The sequence below is a fragment of the Erythrolamprus reginae genome, chromosome 1 (assembly GCF_031021105.1).
Source record: "Erythrolamprus reginae isolate rEryReg1 chromosome 1, rEryReg1.hap1, whole genome shotgun sequence".
NCBI classification, from domain to species: Eukaryota; Metazoa; Chordata; class Lepidosauria; order Squamata; family Dipsadidae; genus Erythrolamprus; species Erythrolamprus reginae.
The window spans coordinates 138,821,630-138,839,661 of NC_091950.1; the positions used below are offsets into that span (position 1 = coordinate 138,821,630).

The 18,032-nt window shown below is 43.6% G+C and overlaps 2 protein-coding genes across 3 annotated transcripts in view; one reads left to right on the forward strand and one right to left on the reverse strand.

Annotated features, from left to right (window-relative positions):
• The window catches only part of LOC139175661 (veficolin-1-like), a 940,898-nt gene that overhangs the window by 855,142 nt on the left and 67,724 nt on the right, over positions 1 to 18,032 (forward strand). The window lies entirely within an intron of this gene.
• Positions 13,198 to 18,032, reverse strand: part of LOC139175596 (acyl-CoA (8-3)-desaturase-like) — a 30,972-nt gene continuing 26,137 nt past the window's right edge. For both annotated transcript variants that reach the window (XM_070766771.1, XM_070766777.1), the window contains exons 9-12: positions 17,870 to 17,966; positions 15,743 to 15,822; positions 15,494 to 15,619; positions 13,198 to 13,497 (exon numbers count right to left, since the gene is read on the reverse strand). In XM_070766771.1, the coding sequence (XP_070622872.1) occupies positions 13,389 to 13,497; positions 15,494 to 15,619; positions 15,743 to 15,822; positions 17,870 to 17,966 (412 nt within the window). In that variant the 3' untranslated portion in view covers positions 13,198 to 13,388. The remainder of the gene's footprint in view (positions 13,498 to 15,493; positions 15,620 to 15,742; positions 15,823 to 17,869; positions 17,967 to 18,032) is intronic.

Below are 18,032 nucleotides of genomic sequence, written 5' to 3' on the forward strand. Positions count from 1 at the left end.
GCCCAGTCCCGAAGGGACTGCCGCTCAGACACTATACTTTTCCGCCCACCCCCCCAAAAAATTAGAAGGAACAGTGGCTAGAGGTATAACAAGCAGGAAGAGGGAGATTGTGATCCCCTTATATAGAGCGCTGGTGAGACCACATTTGGAATACTGTGTTCAGTTCTGGAGACCTCACCTACAAAAAGATATTGACAAAATTGAACGGGTCCAAAGACGGGCTACAAGAATGGTAGAAGGTCTTAAGCATAAAACGTATCAGGAAAGACTTAATGAACTCAATCTGTATAGTCTGGAGGACAGAAGGAAAAGGGGGGACATGATCGAAACATTTAAATATATTAAAGGGTTAAATAAGGTCCAGGAGGGAAGTGTTTTTAATAGGAAAGTGAACACAAGAACAAGGGGACACAATCTGAAGTTAGTTGGGGGAAAGATCAAAAGCAATGTGAGGAAATATTATTTCACTGAAAGAGTAGTAGATGCTTGGAACAAACTTCCAGCAGATGTGGTTGGTAAATCCACAGTAACTGAATTTAAACATGCCTGGGATAAACATATATCCATCCTAAGATAAAACACAGGAAATAGTATAAGGGCAGACTAGATGGACCATGAGGTCTTTTTCTGCCGTCAGTCTTCTATGTTTCTAAGGACATGACATACACCTCCACACATACCGTTTTTCTGCTAGCAGAGTTCCCTGAAGCCTCCTGGAACTAAAAACATGCCACAGAGGGGGAACACTGCACCTTTGCATGTCCTATTTTGGTGCTAGCAGAATTCTCTGAGGCCTCCTGCAACTAAAAATGGGCCATGGAGGGAGAGCACCGCACCTCCCCACATGCCCCATTTTTCTGCTAGCAGAGTTTCCTGAAGCCTCTTGGAACTAAAAGTGGGCCACTGGGGGCCATCACACCATCTGTGCATGCACACATGACCCCCGTGCATGCATGCTTGACCCCACCCTCACCCTCATGCATGCGCACATGCATTCCTCGGCCTAGATCCAAAAATCAGTTGGCCAGCGGGATTTGGAGCTGATTTGGACATTGGCTTGGGTGCCCACAGAGATGACCCCACATTCCATTTGTAACACGTGTGCCATTGGTTTGCCATCATGGTTCTAGTATGTGAATTCAAATGTGCCTTAGAAAATCTGAGCAACAGCAAAGCTAGCAATAGCCTAGCTGAGCTATTCAAAATCTTAAAAGACGATGCAGTAGAAGTGCTACACTCAATTTGCCAACAAAATTTGGAAAACTCAACAGTAGCCACAGGATTGGAAAAGGACAGTTTACATTCCAATTACAAAGAAGGGCTATGCCAAAGAATGTTGAAACTATTGCACCGTTGCACTCATTTCACAGGCTAGTAAAGTTATGCTTGAAATCCTACAAGCTAGGCTCCAGCAATATGTAGATCACGAACTACGAGAAGTACAGGCAGAGAAACTAGAGATCAATTTTTTATCTTTTATGTAAACTGAGAGCATGTGCACCAAAGACAAATTCCTTGTATGTCCAATCACACTTAACCAATAAAGAATTTATTTATTTAGCCGGGCTTGGTGGCGCGAGCCTGTAATCCAATTTGTGTGGAGGCTGAGACTGGCATGGATAGCTTGAGCTCACGGGTTCGAGGCTGCAATGCTCCCAGAAGAATTATTGGCCAGTGAGGTGCCAAGGGCCAGAAAAAGGGCAAGGGGCAGAAGCCCAGAGGAAGGCCGAGAGCCAGAAGAAGGTTACCCTAAGCTCTGGGGGATGAACCAGCCCATGTCAGAGAAATAGAATTCTATTCTATTCTAATTTGCCAACATATGATGGATCATGGAGAAAGTTAGGGAATTTCAGAAAAACATCTACCTCTGCTTCATTGACTATGCTAAAGCCTTTGATTGTATGGATCAAAACAAATTGTGGCATGTTCTTAAAGAGATGAGAGTACCAGTACTTATTTGTCTCTTGAGAAACCTATATGTGGGTCAAGAAGCAACAGTGAGAACTGGACACATAACCACTGATTGATTCAAAATTGGGAAAGGAAACTGGCAAGGTTGCATACTGTCACCTTGCCTATTTAACTTATATGTAGAGCACATCATGAGAAAGGCAGAGCTAGATGAATCAAAAATTGGAATTAAGATTTCCAGGAGAAATCTCAACAACTATAGATATGCAGACAATAAACTCTAAAAAAAGTGAAGAGGAACTTAAGAGCCTCTTGATGTGGGTGAAGGAGGAGAGTACAAAAGTTGGCTTGAAACTCAACATTAAGAAATCTAAGATCATGGCATCTGTCCCTCTCAATTCCTAGGAAATAGATGGGGAAGAAATGGAGGTAGTGACAGATTTTATTTTCCTGGGCTCCAAGATCACCACAGATGGGGACTGCAGCCCAGAAATTAAAATATGCTTCTCCTGGAGAGGAAAACTATGGCAAATCTAGACAGCATACTAAAAAGTAGAGACATCATCCTGCCAACAAAAGAGGATATAGTCAAGGCTATGGTTTTCCCCATTGCAATGTATGGTTGTGAAAGTTGGACTACAAGAAAGGCTGAATGCCAAAGCCTTTGAACTATGATGCTGGAGAAGACTCCTGCAAGTCCCTTGGACTACAAAGTGATCAAACAGGTCAGTCCTAGAGGAGATCAACCCTGACTGCTCTTTAGAAGGCCAGATCCTGAAGATGAAACTCAAATACTTTGGCCAGCTAATGAGAAGGAAGGACTCACTGGAGAGGAGCCTAATTCTGGGAAAGATTTAAGGCAAAGGAAGAATGGGACAACAGAGAATGAGATGGCTGGATGTAGTCACTGAAGCAGTAGGTGTGAGCTTAAATGGACTCCAGAGGATGGTAGAGAACAGGAAAGCCTGGAGAAACTTTGTTCATGCGAGTGCGAATGGTCAGACATGACTGCAATTAAGAACAACAATATAATAGATTATGAAAAAGATATACAGTATTTATATATCTAATGATAGGTAGGTAGGTAGGTAGGTAGGTAGGTAGGTAGGTAGGTAGATAGATAGATAGATAGATAGATAGATAGATAGATAGATAGATAGATAGATAGATGATAGATAGATAGATAGATTCTAAAGTTATTTTCCTGTTTCTAACTGATCACTCAGTCTTTATATCATGATGTGATAGTATGTAGGTCTTCCAATTTTATGTAGTAGGTGGGTCTCTAGATGATATGTAGTATTTCACTCGCAGAACTCTGCTTAATGTACGGTAAGATTTAAGGTGCTCGTAGCTCTTCTTATTTGGACCATTTTGAAGGGCTAACATCAGTCTTGCAATGCTCAAAGTATTTATCTCCTGCTCTATTTTCACTCTACAGAAAACTAGGGAGGTTCTCTTCTAAAATGCTTCCCATGCTTTCCCTTCACCTGCAGACTGACCTGTCCTGTATCAAACTGTTGCCTAGTCTTCAGGTCTTCCTCTTGGCCTCCTGCAAATCATCCCCACATACCATCCTACATGCAGTGGTCTATAAGTTAAATTTCTGAATGAGGGGTTTGAACTCCGAAAAATAATATCTAGCTACTTATTTCTGATTATTTTCAAAAAGAATTGGACACATATTGCCCCCTGGTGGTTAAAGCAAAGAGAAAGGGTTTTTGTTTTTTAAAATGGTGTCTTCTAAGGCAGGGGTCTGCAGCATTTTGGACCTCAATTCACCAATTCATAATTTTAAATCCTGTAGATCACTTGGGTGGGTGTTCAGCCATCTTTCAGGCCTACCTGTCTGCTTCTGCGAGGCCTCCAGGTTGGAGGCCTGAGAGAAAGTGCCTGCTTCAGGCACACAGCTTGGAAACCTGTTTCGTGTTTCTTATCTCAAGAAGCTTGGTCAACCTGAGTGAAGGAAAATGAAGATAGGCAAACTGACAATAGCTTGCTGATGTTGAATGCTGATCTTGATTACTGATATTGATATTGAATGGGAAATTCAGTCCCATATTCCAGAGCTGTAGTATCACAGGATTGGCTTTTTGGTCCTCCCAGAGCAGCTTCTCTACCTGGGTGTACCATATCTGGAATATAGGACGGGCCCGTAGTGGAGCTGGAAATCTCTGCCATAGGGTGTGGCATGTGCAATGTGCAATTTTGCAGGTGGTGCAGCATGCAAAAACATACAAAAATGGAGCATGGTCACTGGTCGGAACAAAGTAATGGTGCTGTTGTGGCAGTGGGGAAGGGGGCAGCCCAAGCAGGCCAAAGCAGTGGTGACGATGGCTGCAGATGCTGTTGTGGCGAGGGGGACGTTTGCCCAGGTTCGCCTGGTGCACCAGTTGCGGCCCTACCTGGACCCGGACTCACTGCTCACAGTCACTCATCCCCTCATCACCTCGAGGCTTGACTACTGTAATGCTCTCTACATGGGGCTACCTTTGAAAAGTGTTCGGAAACTTCAGATCGTGCAGAATGCAGCTGCAAGAGCTATCATGGGCTTCCCTAAATATGCCCATGTTACTCCAACACTCCGCAGTCTGCATTGGTTGCCAATCGGTTTCCAGACACAATTCAAAGTGTTGGTTATGACCTATAAAGCCCTTCATGGCATCGGAGCAGAATATCTCCGGGACCGCCTTCTGCCGCATGAATCCCAGCGACCAATTAGGTCCCCACAGAGTTGGCCTTCTCCGGGTCCCGTCGACTAAACAATGTCGTCTGGCGGGACCCAGGGGAAGAGCCTTCTCTGTGGCAGCCCCGACTCTCTGGAACCAACTCCCCCCAGATATCAGAATTGCCCCCACCCTCCTTGCCTTTCACAATCTCCTTAAAACCCACCTCCTTAAAACCCACCACGCCAGGCATGGGGGAATTGAAATTTTCCCTCCCCCCCTAGGCTTATAGAATTTATACATGGTATGCTTATATGTATGATTGGTTCTTTAAATTGGGTTTTTTAATATTATTTTTAATATTAGATTTGTTTACATTGTCTTTTTTATTGTTGTTAGCTGCCCCGAGTCTTCAAAGAGGGGTGGCATACAGATCAAACAAACAAACAAACAAATAAATGAATGAATGAATGAATAAATGAATAAAGCACTACTTGCATTTGAACAGCATCAGCATTCTGCTTTTGCCATGTTATATTTGCCCCAGCTGATGGCACCTAGGCAGCCCTCATCTCCTGTCGCTTGGGGCTCGGAGTGGTAAACCATGTCAAGGAAACACTAAAGTAGAGAGAAGCAGCCGGAGTCACCCTAGCTTTGCTGTCCATTGCAGATGCTAGATCGGCCCCCTGCAAACTCTCGTCTCTCAAGAAGCCCAACCAAAGTTTCCCACGCCACTTCAGCAAGTGTTCCTCAAGAGATGAGAGTTTGCAGCGGGCAGATCTAGCATCCGGGCAGGCTACAAAAAAACCATTCATTCTCAGCCATATTTGAAATTTCTAGCTGCAATGGACAGCAAAGTTAGGGTTGACCTCAGGCAACAGGCAGCCACGTTAACTGTCTGAAGGATCCCATCCTGGTCCTGGGAGTCAAAGCGCTGAACCATAGTGGTGGAGGAACTTTGGCCAGCTGCTTAGGAGAAATGCAAAGATTTCTCTGCTGACCACCAAAATTTTCTTCTGGTCTGTGGATCTCCAGTTGGTAACCACTGTTCTAAGGCTCCATCATGTACATGGAGCTTTGAGGGTGGTGCAGGGGCGATATTTTCAGGAGATTTGAAATTGGGAGTTATGACATTACAGTTTTGATCATCAAATTACAAAAAAAATATGTTGATACTTTGGAAAAAGTACAAAGAAGAGCAAAGATGATTAAAAGCCTGGAGACTAAAACATATGAAGAATGGTTCAGGATTTGGCATTAGCTGGTTTAAAGAAAAGGAGAACTAGTGGGGACATGTTAGCAGTATTCCAGTATTTGAGAGGCTACCACAAAGAGGAGGGGTCAACTTATTTTCCAAAGCAATGAGGGTAGGACAAGAAACAATGGATGGAAACGAAACAAGGAGAGAAGCAACTGGAATTAAGGAGAAACTTCTTAATAGTGAGGGCAATTAGCCAGTGGAACAGCTTGCCTTCAGACATTGTGGGTGCTTCATCATTGGAAGTTTTTAAGAAGAGGCTGGACAGTCGCTTGTCTGAAATGGTATAGAATCTCCTACTTGAGCAGGGGGCTGGATTACATAAATGATCTTTGCTATGTTCAAAGAAGACTGCCAGGAAGCCGTAACTGAAGTTCGTATATTGTCAAACAATAGGTAATTCACGCTAATATTTCTGAGGTAACTTTCCTATTTATGCTACAGCAGAATGATAGGCAACAATGAAATAATAGTCAAGACTTTCAAGCAATAGGAATTTTCACCAACTCTCTCTCTCTCTCTCTGTTGCCTTTTACAGGCGCCTGGGACATTACAACTTTTAAGGTCCCTTCCAGCTCCTCCCACCTCTACTGTGCCGGACAAGCTGGCCCTTCCATTCATAACATTCATCCCATTCATATTCTCCAGCCATTCATTTTCAATAATCCGTCCTTTAAAAAGTAAAAAACAACCCTTTAAATTAATTAAAACAGCAGCAATAGAAACATTAAAACATAGATCACACTCACTAACTGTCATAGTTGATACAATAATCATTCCCCCCCCATTAAATTACATAATAAATTAACTAAAACCAGGTCTAGGTTTATCTAGGTTTATCTTTAGTTGTGTCATCAGAATCACCTGAGTGGTGCAAACAGGTATGGAGCCTTTTAGTTATTTATTTATTTATTTATTTGTCAAACAAGTATAATATTATAGTACATATCAACATAACATAACATAAGTAGAACGTAGTAATAGAAAGGATAATAAGACAGTAGGACAGGGACATTAGGCAGAAAAGTGCACTTATGCACGCCCCTTACAGACCTCTTAGAAAAGGGGAGAGGTCAATTGTAGATAATGTAAGGTTGAAGATTTTGGGGTTGGGGGAAGCAACAACAGAGTCAGGTAATGAGTTCCAGGTGGTGACCACTCTATTGCTGAAATCGTATTTTCTGCAGTCATGTTTGGAGCAATTTACATTCAGTTTATATCTATTACGTGCTCTTGTGTTGTTGTTGTTCAAGGTGAAGTAGTCACTGACAGGGAGTACATTATTATGTATGATTTTATGAACAACAGTTAAACAGTCTGCAGAGAGGGGCGGCATACAGATTTGATAAATAAATGAATGAATGAATGAATGAATGAATGAATAAATAAATAAATAAATTTGGAGACGACATAGTTGTAAATTTTCTAGATTTAGTATTTGAAGTCTGGAGGAGTAGGGTAATTTGTTACATGAGGAGGAGTGAAGGACTCTTTTTGTGAAGTATTTCTGGACTCCTTTGATTGTATTAATATCTGATATGCAGTATGGATTCCACACAGGTGAGCTATATTCTAGAATAGATCTTACAAATGTTTTGTATACTCTGGTTAATAAATCAGTGTTTCTAGAGAAGAAGCTACGTAAGATTAGGTTTACAATTCTTAATGCTTTTTTTGGCAATGCTGTTAGAGGTACATATAATGTTATGACTCTTTGAATTTCGAGCAAACATATATTGTAATAGTCATCTACAGTGATACAGCTGGAGAATATTGTGGTCCAGTCAAGAGATGAGAGATAAGATTCGATGTTTGCATAGTTGGCCTTTTTAAAGTTGTAATTGGTTGTCTTGTTCTTGGGGTTGTTTATTTGAGGAAGTACATTGAGGCAAAAGTCGATGGTGCTGTGGTCGCTGTTGGAATAGGGTTCTCTTACTTTGAGTCCATAAATTGAGTGTAAACTGTTGCAGAAGATGAGGTCTACTCAAGGAGGGCTCCTGGCATCCTATCTCTGCGAACAATCCTTTTTGAGGATGCTGGACATAAAAACAAAGAAAAGGAGCAGACTTTGCTGTGAAAATGACATGAGAGTAGCACTTGCCAAGGTGAAGCCATGCATATCTGAACTGGTCTCTCAAAAGCAACAGCAGACGCCATACTGATTTGCAGATATGTAATTTGTTGTGAGTTCATGCACTGTGTTGGTTTTGTTCTTTGATCAAGGTGATGTTCGTGCATGGTTCATTTTGTGTACCAGTAAAAAAATATACCTATTATAACAAGTGAGGCCTTAGTTAACCTTCATGTACAGAACTCATGCCAGGGGGGCAGGTACAGGCATAAAAGTTATCATAATAAAAACAGGCTTTTATAGAGCAGGCTGCCTGAGGCAGCACCCAATCCACACAGAGTAACTTTCCCGCTTTACATTGTATCTGGGTATACGCGTCCAATCAGCACCCTGGATAGGGACGCCAATCGCACGGCTCTACCCGCCGGCTGTAACTAAGCAGACACTGCACTCCTATCCCTTTCGTTAATACACACATAATCATTCAAATACCCTGGTCTCCGACAAATTCTTTCGGATCGCGAGGCTCTGCGGGTTGCTCGACTCTGGACTCTGGGGCTGGCATTCTGGGTTCATTGTCAGGAGCCAGAACGACTTCTGACCTCCGGAATTCAGCTATGGCCGGCTCCTCGGATCTTCTGGCCGGAGTATTAGGTTCCCTAAGGGCTCCCTCTGGGTGGATGTGGTCCATCACTTTGCCCAGGCCACCCCCTTTATTTAAACGGATCTGATCTAAATGCCTTCTCCATAAACGGCCATCGCTTAATGCAATCTCGAATGACCGAGGACCCAACTCCCGGCTTACTATTCCTTTTTCCCAATTCCGCCCCCCTGAGTATGAGCGCACGAACACTGCATTTCCCACTTTCACCTCTCTTGCTGGGGGTTCCGGCCATGGTACGGTCTGGGAATACCAGGGGTGCAGCCTGTCCAAAATTATCCGTAGCTTGCGACCCATTAATAACTCCGCCGGAGTCTTACCAGTGGCCACACAGGGGGTGGAATGTTGTGCTAACAACAAATCTGCCAGCCTTTGCTGCCATGATCCCTGTGGCATTTTTTTGAGGGCATCCTTTACAGAACGAACTGCCCATTCTACTTGACCGTTGCTAGCAGGATGCCACGGCGATGTCAAAGCATGTCTGATGCCAGCTGATGCTAAGAATGATTCGAAGAGCACCGCTGTAAACTGCGGGCCGTTGTCCGAGACCAGAAGGTCAGGGAAACCATGCGTGGCAAACAAGGTCATCAAGGCATCTATGATAGCCTGGGACTGAGTTGATTTCAGATGGACGACCTCCACCCATTTGGAATGGGCATCCACGACTATTAAGAACGTCTGTCCCAAAAAGGGGCCGGCTAAATCTATATGTAGACGAGCTCACGGTCCAGCAGGAGGTTCCCACGCCAACGGCTCGGCCCGGGGAGGGAAAGGCCGGTTTTCCTGGCATACAGCGCAGTCCGCCACCCGCTGTTCCACTTCTCTATCCATACCAGGCCACCAGACATAATCCCGAGCCAGACTCTTCATGCGCACAATGCCAGGGTGGCTTCTGTGCAGAAGTGCCAACACCTGGCTGCGCAGCCTGCCCAGAATAACTATGTTCCCCCTAAGCAGGACTCCTTTCTCCACGGAGAATTCAGTCCAACATCTGAAGAAAGGGACAAAAGCTTCGGCCGGGGCAGAAACTGGCCATCCCCTGAGTACCCATTGCCTTACCTGGGCTAATGTGGAATCCCGCCCTGTCTCCCATGCCACATCGGTTGCAGACAACATAAGGGCCCCTTTAGAGAGGGCTAAAACAGAGCATGCAGGTGTGGGGTCTACCAAAACATCGGCCAAAGGGCATCTACTGAGGGCATCCGCATGAGCTATATGGCGTCCAGGTTTGTAGGACAAGGTGTAACTATAGTTTGCCAGAAAGACAATCCAGCGCGATATTCGTGGGGACAAAACTACAGGACTTTGGCGGGTTCCAGATAATAACCCTAATAATGGTTGGTGATCGGTCACCAGCTCAAATTGACGGCCGTACAGGTAATCAGGGAACTGGCGGACTCCCGCGATCAGTGCCAGCGCCTCCTTATCAATATGTCCATAGTTCCTCTCCGCCTTGGCCAGGGTGCAGGAAAAAAATGCCAAGGGGGCTTCCACTTCGTTGGGCAATCTGTGGCTCAAAACTGCGCCCACTCCTTACTGAGAAGCGTCACATGTGAGAACCAAGGACAACCCAGGTGAGTATTGGGCCAGAACATTATTGGAGGTGAGTATTGTTTTAACCCCTTCAAACGCGACCTCCTCCCTTTCACCCCAATGCCAATTCGTATGTTTGTCCAGCAATCGGTGCAAAGGTTCAGCCACTGATGCCTTATGCGGAATAAAAACCGCATAGAAGTTCAGAAGACCTAAAAAGGCCTGGAGTTCAGCCTTGGACTGTGGTCTGGGGGCGTCCCTAATCACCCGTGTCTTCTCAGGGGTAGGGTGAATTCCCTCCCCATCCACAGTAAACCCCAGGAATTCAACCTTTGGAACACCAAAAACACATTTCTTCGACTTCAGCTTCAGACCGGCGTCCCTGAATTTGGACAAAACCTTCCTTACCCGTGCCATTAATTCTTCTACGGAACTCCTCGACACAAGAACGTCGTCAAAATATGGCACCGTTCCTTCCAGCCCATATAAAAATCTCTCCATCAAGCCCTGGAAAATCCTTGGGGCAATGGAAACCCCGAACTGCAAGCGATGACATTTGAACACCCCCCCAGTGGGTGATGATTGACTGGGCTGATCGACGGGGAGCTGCTGATAAGCTTGAGAGAGTTCAAGCTTAGCGAATACCCGACCGTTACCCAGGGTATGCAGTAACTGCTGCACTACGGGTAGCGGGTATGAATGGTGGGCTAACGCTTTGTTCACGGAACACTTATAGTCCCCACACAATCTGATTCCCCCATCCCCCTTAAAGGCTATTACAATCGGGGTCTCCCAAGTGGCCTGATCCACCGGCTCTAAAACCCCTTGAGCAATCAGTCTGTCCAACTCAGCATCCACCTTCGGCCGGAGGGGAATTGGAACTCGGCGGGCCTTTAAATGCACCGCCAGAACTTGGGGATTTAAACTAAAAGAAATCAGGGTCCCCGTGTAACAACACAAGTTGCCATCAAAAACCGTAGGGAATTCTCGAGCCAATTTCTCAAATCCCGAATCCCCCTTCACAACATTCACCCCAATAACAGAGAGTCCCAACGATTTGAACCAGTCCAGTCCTAATAGGTTTGAAAAGGGTCCATTCACCACAATCAGTGGCAATCTGCCTGCAAAAGTCTTGAAGCGGACCGCAAATCGACCCCCTCCAAGAACCAGAATCAGTGCTCCCTGGTAGTCCCTCAAGTTCAAATTGCATGGTTGCAGGCGACTCTTGCTCATAGTAGGGAAACAACGTTTCAGGGTGGCCCATGAGACCAACGAATGAGCAGAGCCTGTGTCCACTTGCATAGGGCACTGCAATCTGCCCAGTTGAACCTCTACTGAAATTTTCTCTGCGGAGTCGGACGTCTCCCTGACAAACGTGGTTGCAGGACGTGGATGGCTGTAAACGGCATTGCAATCCTCCCTTCGACTCGAGGAGAATTTCCGTTGCCATCTGGGATTGAAACTCTGGAACTCCCTCTGATCTCTGGTCGTGGCTGGAGGAGATCTGCGAGCACGGCAGACCCTGGCAATGTGGCCTTTAGCACCACAGAGCCAACATGCCGCGTCCCGGGAAGGGCAAATGGACCTAAAATGATTACCCCCGCACCCACGACAAGGCGACAGTGGGGGACGGGGGCATGCGGAGGGCAGGTCTCGGCTCCGATTTGCCGCCAGCCTACAAACTTCTTCCTCCTCTGCCCCTAGAATGCCATCCTCTTCTGGGAAAACTTTGGGCTTATCAAGTGAAATTGGTCCCTTTTGAGTGACATTCACGGTGCTGTCCATAGCAGCTAACGATTGCATTGACAGCTCGAAAGCACGAGCCTCCGCCAGCGCCACTTGAAATGTCAAATCCCGGATAGCTAGGAGACACCGTTTGAGGCGACCATCTCTCACCCCGAAAACTAGCCTATCCAGCAGATAATCATTAAGATCAACAAACTCACAGTATAATGCCGCTCGGCGGAGAGCGGCCACAAAGTCATTTATCAACTCCCCCTCGGCTTGGTTCCGCTGATAGAATTTGTAGCGCCGCGCACACCATGAAGGCGCTGGGGCATAATGGTCCTGTAAAGTTTTTAAGAAGTCTTCCCAAGGAACATCGTGGATTGAGATCGGGGCAAATAAAGCCCGAGCCATCTCAAACATCTCGGGTCCACAGAATCCGAGAAAATAGGACCTCTTCCTATCCCCTGAAATCTCCATGTAGCCATTGGAGATCAAGAAGCAATCAAAACGGGCGACATAAGAGTCCCACGTCTCCCCTTGTGGATCAAAAGGGGCAAAAGTTAGTTGTACAGACATCTTCACTTACTGTCACAATCAGTCTATAAGAATTCTTTGAGAAAAGGCTCGAATCCTCGTCGCCAGTATAACAAGTGAGGCCTTAGTTAACCTTCATGTTTAATACAGAACTCATGCCAGGGAGGCAGGTACAGGCATAAAAGTTATCACAATAAAAACAGGCTTTTATAGAGCAGGCTGCCTAAGGCAGCACCCAATCCACACAGAGTAACTTTCCCGCTTTACATTGTATCTGGGTATATGCATCCAATCAGCACCCTGGATAGGGACGCCAATCGCACGGCTCTACCCGCCGGCTGTAACTAAGCAGACACTGCAACTATGTCTTGAATTTGGGGGGAAAATCATATTTGATTTATCACTAAAGAAGGGTTCGGTGAATGTGCATATGAAACTGGTGGGTTAGGTACCTCAAACAAGGTTAAGAATCACTGCTCTAACATGAAGAAAAGCACAGAAATATAGATGTGCATGGTCATCTTGGTGATATTACTTGTTTGGTGGTGCAATATACGTTTTCATTTCTCTTATTATTAATGAATGGGAAAGAATTACTAGATTTCTCCCAGTTTTGGAAGCCCTGGGTAAGAGAAACATCAGGTAAATAATATGGAATCTCCAAAAGTTGGAAACAAAATAGAAGAAATATGGATTGGTTTCTTAGCTGCGTTTTGTATCTGCTGATGCAGTTTAATCTCATATCGCAATCCAGAATCCACTGCAACAGCTATTAAGTTTATATTCATGATCATTGCAAAACAGGGGTCAAATGTAAAAAGCACAAACAAAGCAATTCAATGAAAAATATTAAGAAACTTTATTTATTTGTAATACATCCAAGACTCAGAAGCAGAAAAGGAAAATAATGTGTTTTTTCCAATGCTTACATTCATTAGAAAAGTTGAGCTGAGGCTCCTCAGAATTATCTTTCATTTACAAATTACTTGAAGCCTGCTAGGTCCATCTCAGATCGATCTTGTCTCTTCACTCTGCATCCTTCATCATCCCTTGTTGAAGGCAGATTTTAGGATTTTGTGTTTTCTGTTCAAGATTATATGCTTTGAACCAGATTTCACCCGCAGCCTTCAAGGAACTGAAAATAACAGAAGGTAAGATTCTTTTAATTGCCATGAGAGTTAAGCCCTACTTAGAAAAAGCATGCATCAGATTCAAGCAGAGAAGTGAATTCAAGTGGAGTAAATTGAAGACAGAGAGAATAGCACAAAAATCTCTCAGTAATTATTGTTTCTCCTTTTAGATATTTAACATGTCCTAACTATTTTCTCTAGCTTGCATTGATGCTTTATATGGACTTTCTTTGGCTCTGTCTTTGTTAACAGCAATGGCTCATCCCCCAATTTCATCAATTGCACCTCAAACTCCCTCAACGACTTAACCCAAGTAGACTTCACTGAAGACCAAGTTGAAAAAGCATTACGTGACCTTAAACCTTCTGTATCAGTCGGACCAGATGGTCTATGTGCTTACTTCCTAAAAAAGCTCTCTTCTGCCATAGCTGAAACACTAAGCATAATTTTTGAAAAATCCTTCAGAACCAGCACACTTCCTAAGCTATGGTCAAAAGCAATGGTCATCCCCATCTTCAAAAAAGGAGACCCCTCTCTTGTAGATAACTACAGACCAATTTCACTATGCTGCGTCCCATGCAAAGTCATGGAATCAATTATAAACAAATCAATCTCCATCTAGAAACTAATAATTTGCTCTCTAACAAACAATTTGGTTTCTGAAAAAAACTATCCTGCAACCTGCAGCTCCTCCACTGCAAAAATATATGGACAACTCATCTAGATCAAGGGAAATCTACAGATGCAATTTATATTGACTTCTGCAAAGCCTTTGATTCAGTGGTCCACGACAAACTACTCCTAAAACTCAAATCCTATGGCATCTCAGGATCCCTCCATAGCTGGATTAGAGCATTCCTGTCAAACAGACAACAAGTGGTCAAAATAGGAAGCACCATATCCATCCCCGTCCCAGTTAAAAGCGGTGTTCCCCAAGGTAGTGTACTGGGGTGTAAGCTGTTGAGATGTGTGAGAAAATTGTCCAGTTTTTTTTCCTGTGTGGCCAAATTACAAAGGTGTCTTTTACACATCTAAGCCAGAGTTTGGGTTTGTGTTCAGATTTATCTAAGGCTCTGGTTTCAAAATGTTCCATGTGTAGATTTGATGGGTAAGAGGAGTGATCGTATGGGGGCACCTTCTGTTTGTATCTTTGTCCACTGGGGATGAAGTATGTGTTTGTTAGGCAGTGGTTGGTCAGATCTAAGATGTGCTTCGGGGGGCTGTATCTGTTTTGGATAGCTGTCAGGGCTTCTTTAATAGGCAATTGGGTAAAGAGGGATATGACATCTAAGCTCACAAGAAGGACGTGGGCTGTAGGTTTTGTTTCTTTATGGTTTCTTTATGGTTTATATGAAGTGGATATAGCCCTCCAGGGGCCATATCCAAGGCAGATAATTTATATTATCTGCCTTGGATGTGGACCCTTTATAAGCCAACAATCTATATGACAAAAAAAAGTTTGTCAGCTATAAAAAATTATCTTCATTGGATATGGCCCCTGGAGGGACCAAGAGGTAAAAAGGAGAGCAGTATGCTTCCTCCCATATTTGGGTATACCAGAGTGATTCGATAGAAAAAAGCATATAACTCTTTCCTGGTAAAAGCTAAAATGGAGGAGAGTCTGTGGTATAGAGGTTAAACTATTGCCTTGCAAGGCAGAGTCTGCAGATTCAAATCCTGGTAAGGATATGGCTAGCTGATGAGAACTGAATAAGCTCAGAATAGATCTATACTAGTTTCCCTTCCTTTTCATTAACAGCGAAAATATGTTGCACAGAGAGAGAGGAGAGAGAGAGAGAGAGAGAATGTAGGCATGAACCAGTGTGCCTACCGTCCTTGTCCTACTGTCCTCATTTATCTGTATTTACTTTATTCATGTTTATAACAACACCTGCTATCTTGTATATTTTTTGACAAATAAATAAATAAATAAAATAAAATAAAATAAATAAATCCCCAACTCCTTTTCTGACCTGATAGGCTTTGCATTCTGATACTTACCTCACAATGTCAGCAAAGGCAGTGGAAAGAGGTTTTGATCGATATTCAATACCATGTTTGGCACACATGGATTTCACCAAAGGAGTCACCTTCCAAAAGTTGTGCCGAGGCATTGTAGGGAAGAGACTATAGGCAGAAAGGAAGGCAATAAGTTGTAATTATTTACTCTCTTTTTGTCTTATTCAAACTATGAAGCAGTTTCTCACTAATAGCTTAAAATCTGTCATAATACCCTAAATCAGTACTCACTGGTGCTCAATTTGCAAATTCAGGTGCCCTGTTAGCCAGTCATTGAAAAAAGATTGGTTCACATTGCATGTTGCCTGAAGCTGGGAGAAGAGAGAAAGACAGGTTTTAGAAACATAGAAGCTTGACAGCAAAAAGAGACCTCATGGTCCATCTAGTCTGCCCTTATACTATTTCCTGTATTTTATCTTAGGATGGATATATGTTTATCACAGGCATGTTTAAATTCAGTTACTGTGGATTTACCAACCACGTCTGCTAGAAGTTTGTTCCAAGCATCTACTCCTCCTCCAGTAGAATAATATTTTCTCACATTGCTTCTGATCTTTCCCCCAAATAACCTCAGATTGTGCTCCCTTGTTCTTGTGTTCACTTTCCTATTAAAAACACTTCCCTCCTGAACCTTATTTAACCCTTTAACATATTTAAATGTTTCGATCATGTCCCCCCTTTCCCTTCTGTCCTCCAGACTATACAGATTGAGTTCATTAAGTCTTTCCTAATAAGTTTTATGCTTAAGACCTTCCACCATTTTTGTAGCCCATCTTTGGACCTGTTCAATTTTGTCAATATCTTTTTGTAGGTGAGGTCTCACCTTTTCGTCGAGACATACTGTGAACGAAGGAAGAAAAAGCAAATGTCCATGATTTATATTGATATTCATGTCTGTTTGTATATATGTATTGGTATATAACCAGGGGTGGGCTGCTGCCCAGATCGGGGGGAATGCAGTGGGGTAGCAAAAATGGAGCTCCACCCCAGAGCACCCAATTTGCACTGAAAGATGTTGAAAGAAAAGGCAGGGCATCCTCCATAAGCCATGCCCACAGTGTGGAAGTAAAAATGTGGGTAGACCTTCACTGTATATAACTAGTATTTCTATATGGATATATTGAATTTTGAAATGCTTAAATTATATTATAATTAAATTATATAGTAAGAATGTCCTGATATAGATGAAATCCTGATGCTGGGAATGGAAAAGAGAGAATTGATTCCTGCACTGTCTGGTTTCTCTTTCAGTTAGTGGTATTATCTTAAAATGAGGCCAAAGGGTAGTTGTTCCCCTCATTTCATTTCCATTTTTGTAAAGTCCAAACAAAATCAAAGGCAATCATAATCTATAAGAAAAAGATGATATTTCTAAACACACTTCAAACTTTTCCATGATAAAAAAAAGCACTGTAAAAGAAATACAGTGATACCTCATCTTACGAACTTAATTGGTTCTGGGACAAGGTTTGTAAGGTGAAAAGTTTTTAAGACGAAACAATGTTTCCCATAGGAATCAACGGAAAAGCGATTAATGCATGCAAGCCCAAAACTCACCCCTTTTGCCAGCCGAAGGGCCCGTTTTTGCGCTGCTGGGATTCCGCTGAGGCTCTTCTCCATGGGAAACCCCACCTCCAGACTTCCGTGCTTTTGTGATGCTGCAGGGGAATCCCAGGAGGGTAATCCCAGCAGCGCAAAAGTGGGTGCTTTGCTGAAAACGGAAGTCCGGAGGTGGGGTTTCCAGCAAGGGGAGCCTCAGCGAAATTGCAGCATCGTAAAAACATGGAAGTCCTCAAAACCCCACCTCCGGACTTCCGTGTTTCTGTGATGCTGCGATTTCGCTGAGACTCCCCTTGCTGGGAAACCCCACCTCGACTTCCATTGCCAGCAAAGCGCCCATTTTTGTGCTGCTGGGATTCCCCTGCAGCATCGCAAAAACACAGAAGTCCGAAGGTGGTGTTTCCCGTGGAGGGGAGCCTCAGAGGAATCCCAGCAGCACAAAAATGGGCACTTCACTGGCAATAGAAGTCCATAGGTGGGGCATCCCAGTGGCGGTGTCTTGGGGTTGTAAGGTGAAAATAGTTTGGAAGAAGAGGCAAAAAAATCTTAAATCCCAGGTTTGTATCTCGAAAAGTTTGTATGACGAGGGGTTTGTAAGAAGAGGTATCACTGTAAAAATAAAAAGGTAAAATATCTTCCAAAAAGGAATACAGTTTTCACATGTGCAAATTATAGTTCATCATGTGGTAAATTGGATTATTATGGATCTGTAAATTATTGTCATATAATAAAACTACGCAGACAAGCTTAAGTTTAATCATGTACAGCCATTAATTTTATCTCTGAGATCTCTGTTACCTGTGTAGAGAACCAATCCATGTTTTTATCAAGATCAATGGGCATAGGAATATGACTCATCTGCGATATCCATGTAAATAAAATACTCTCAAGAACCCTGAGAGACAGAAATGAGGCAAATTCAAGCAAATGAGGCAAAGTGAAACTATATCTACACAAATAA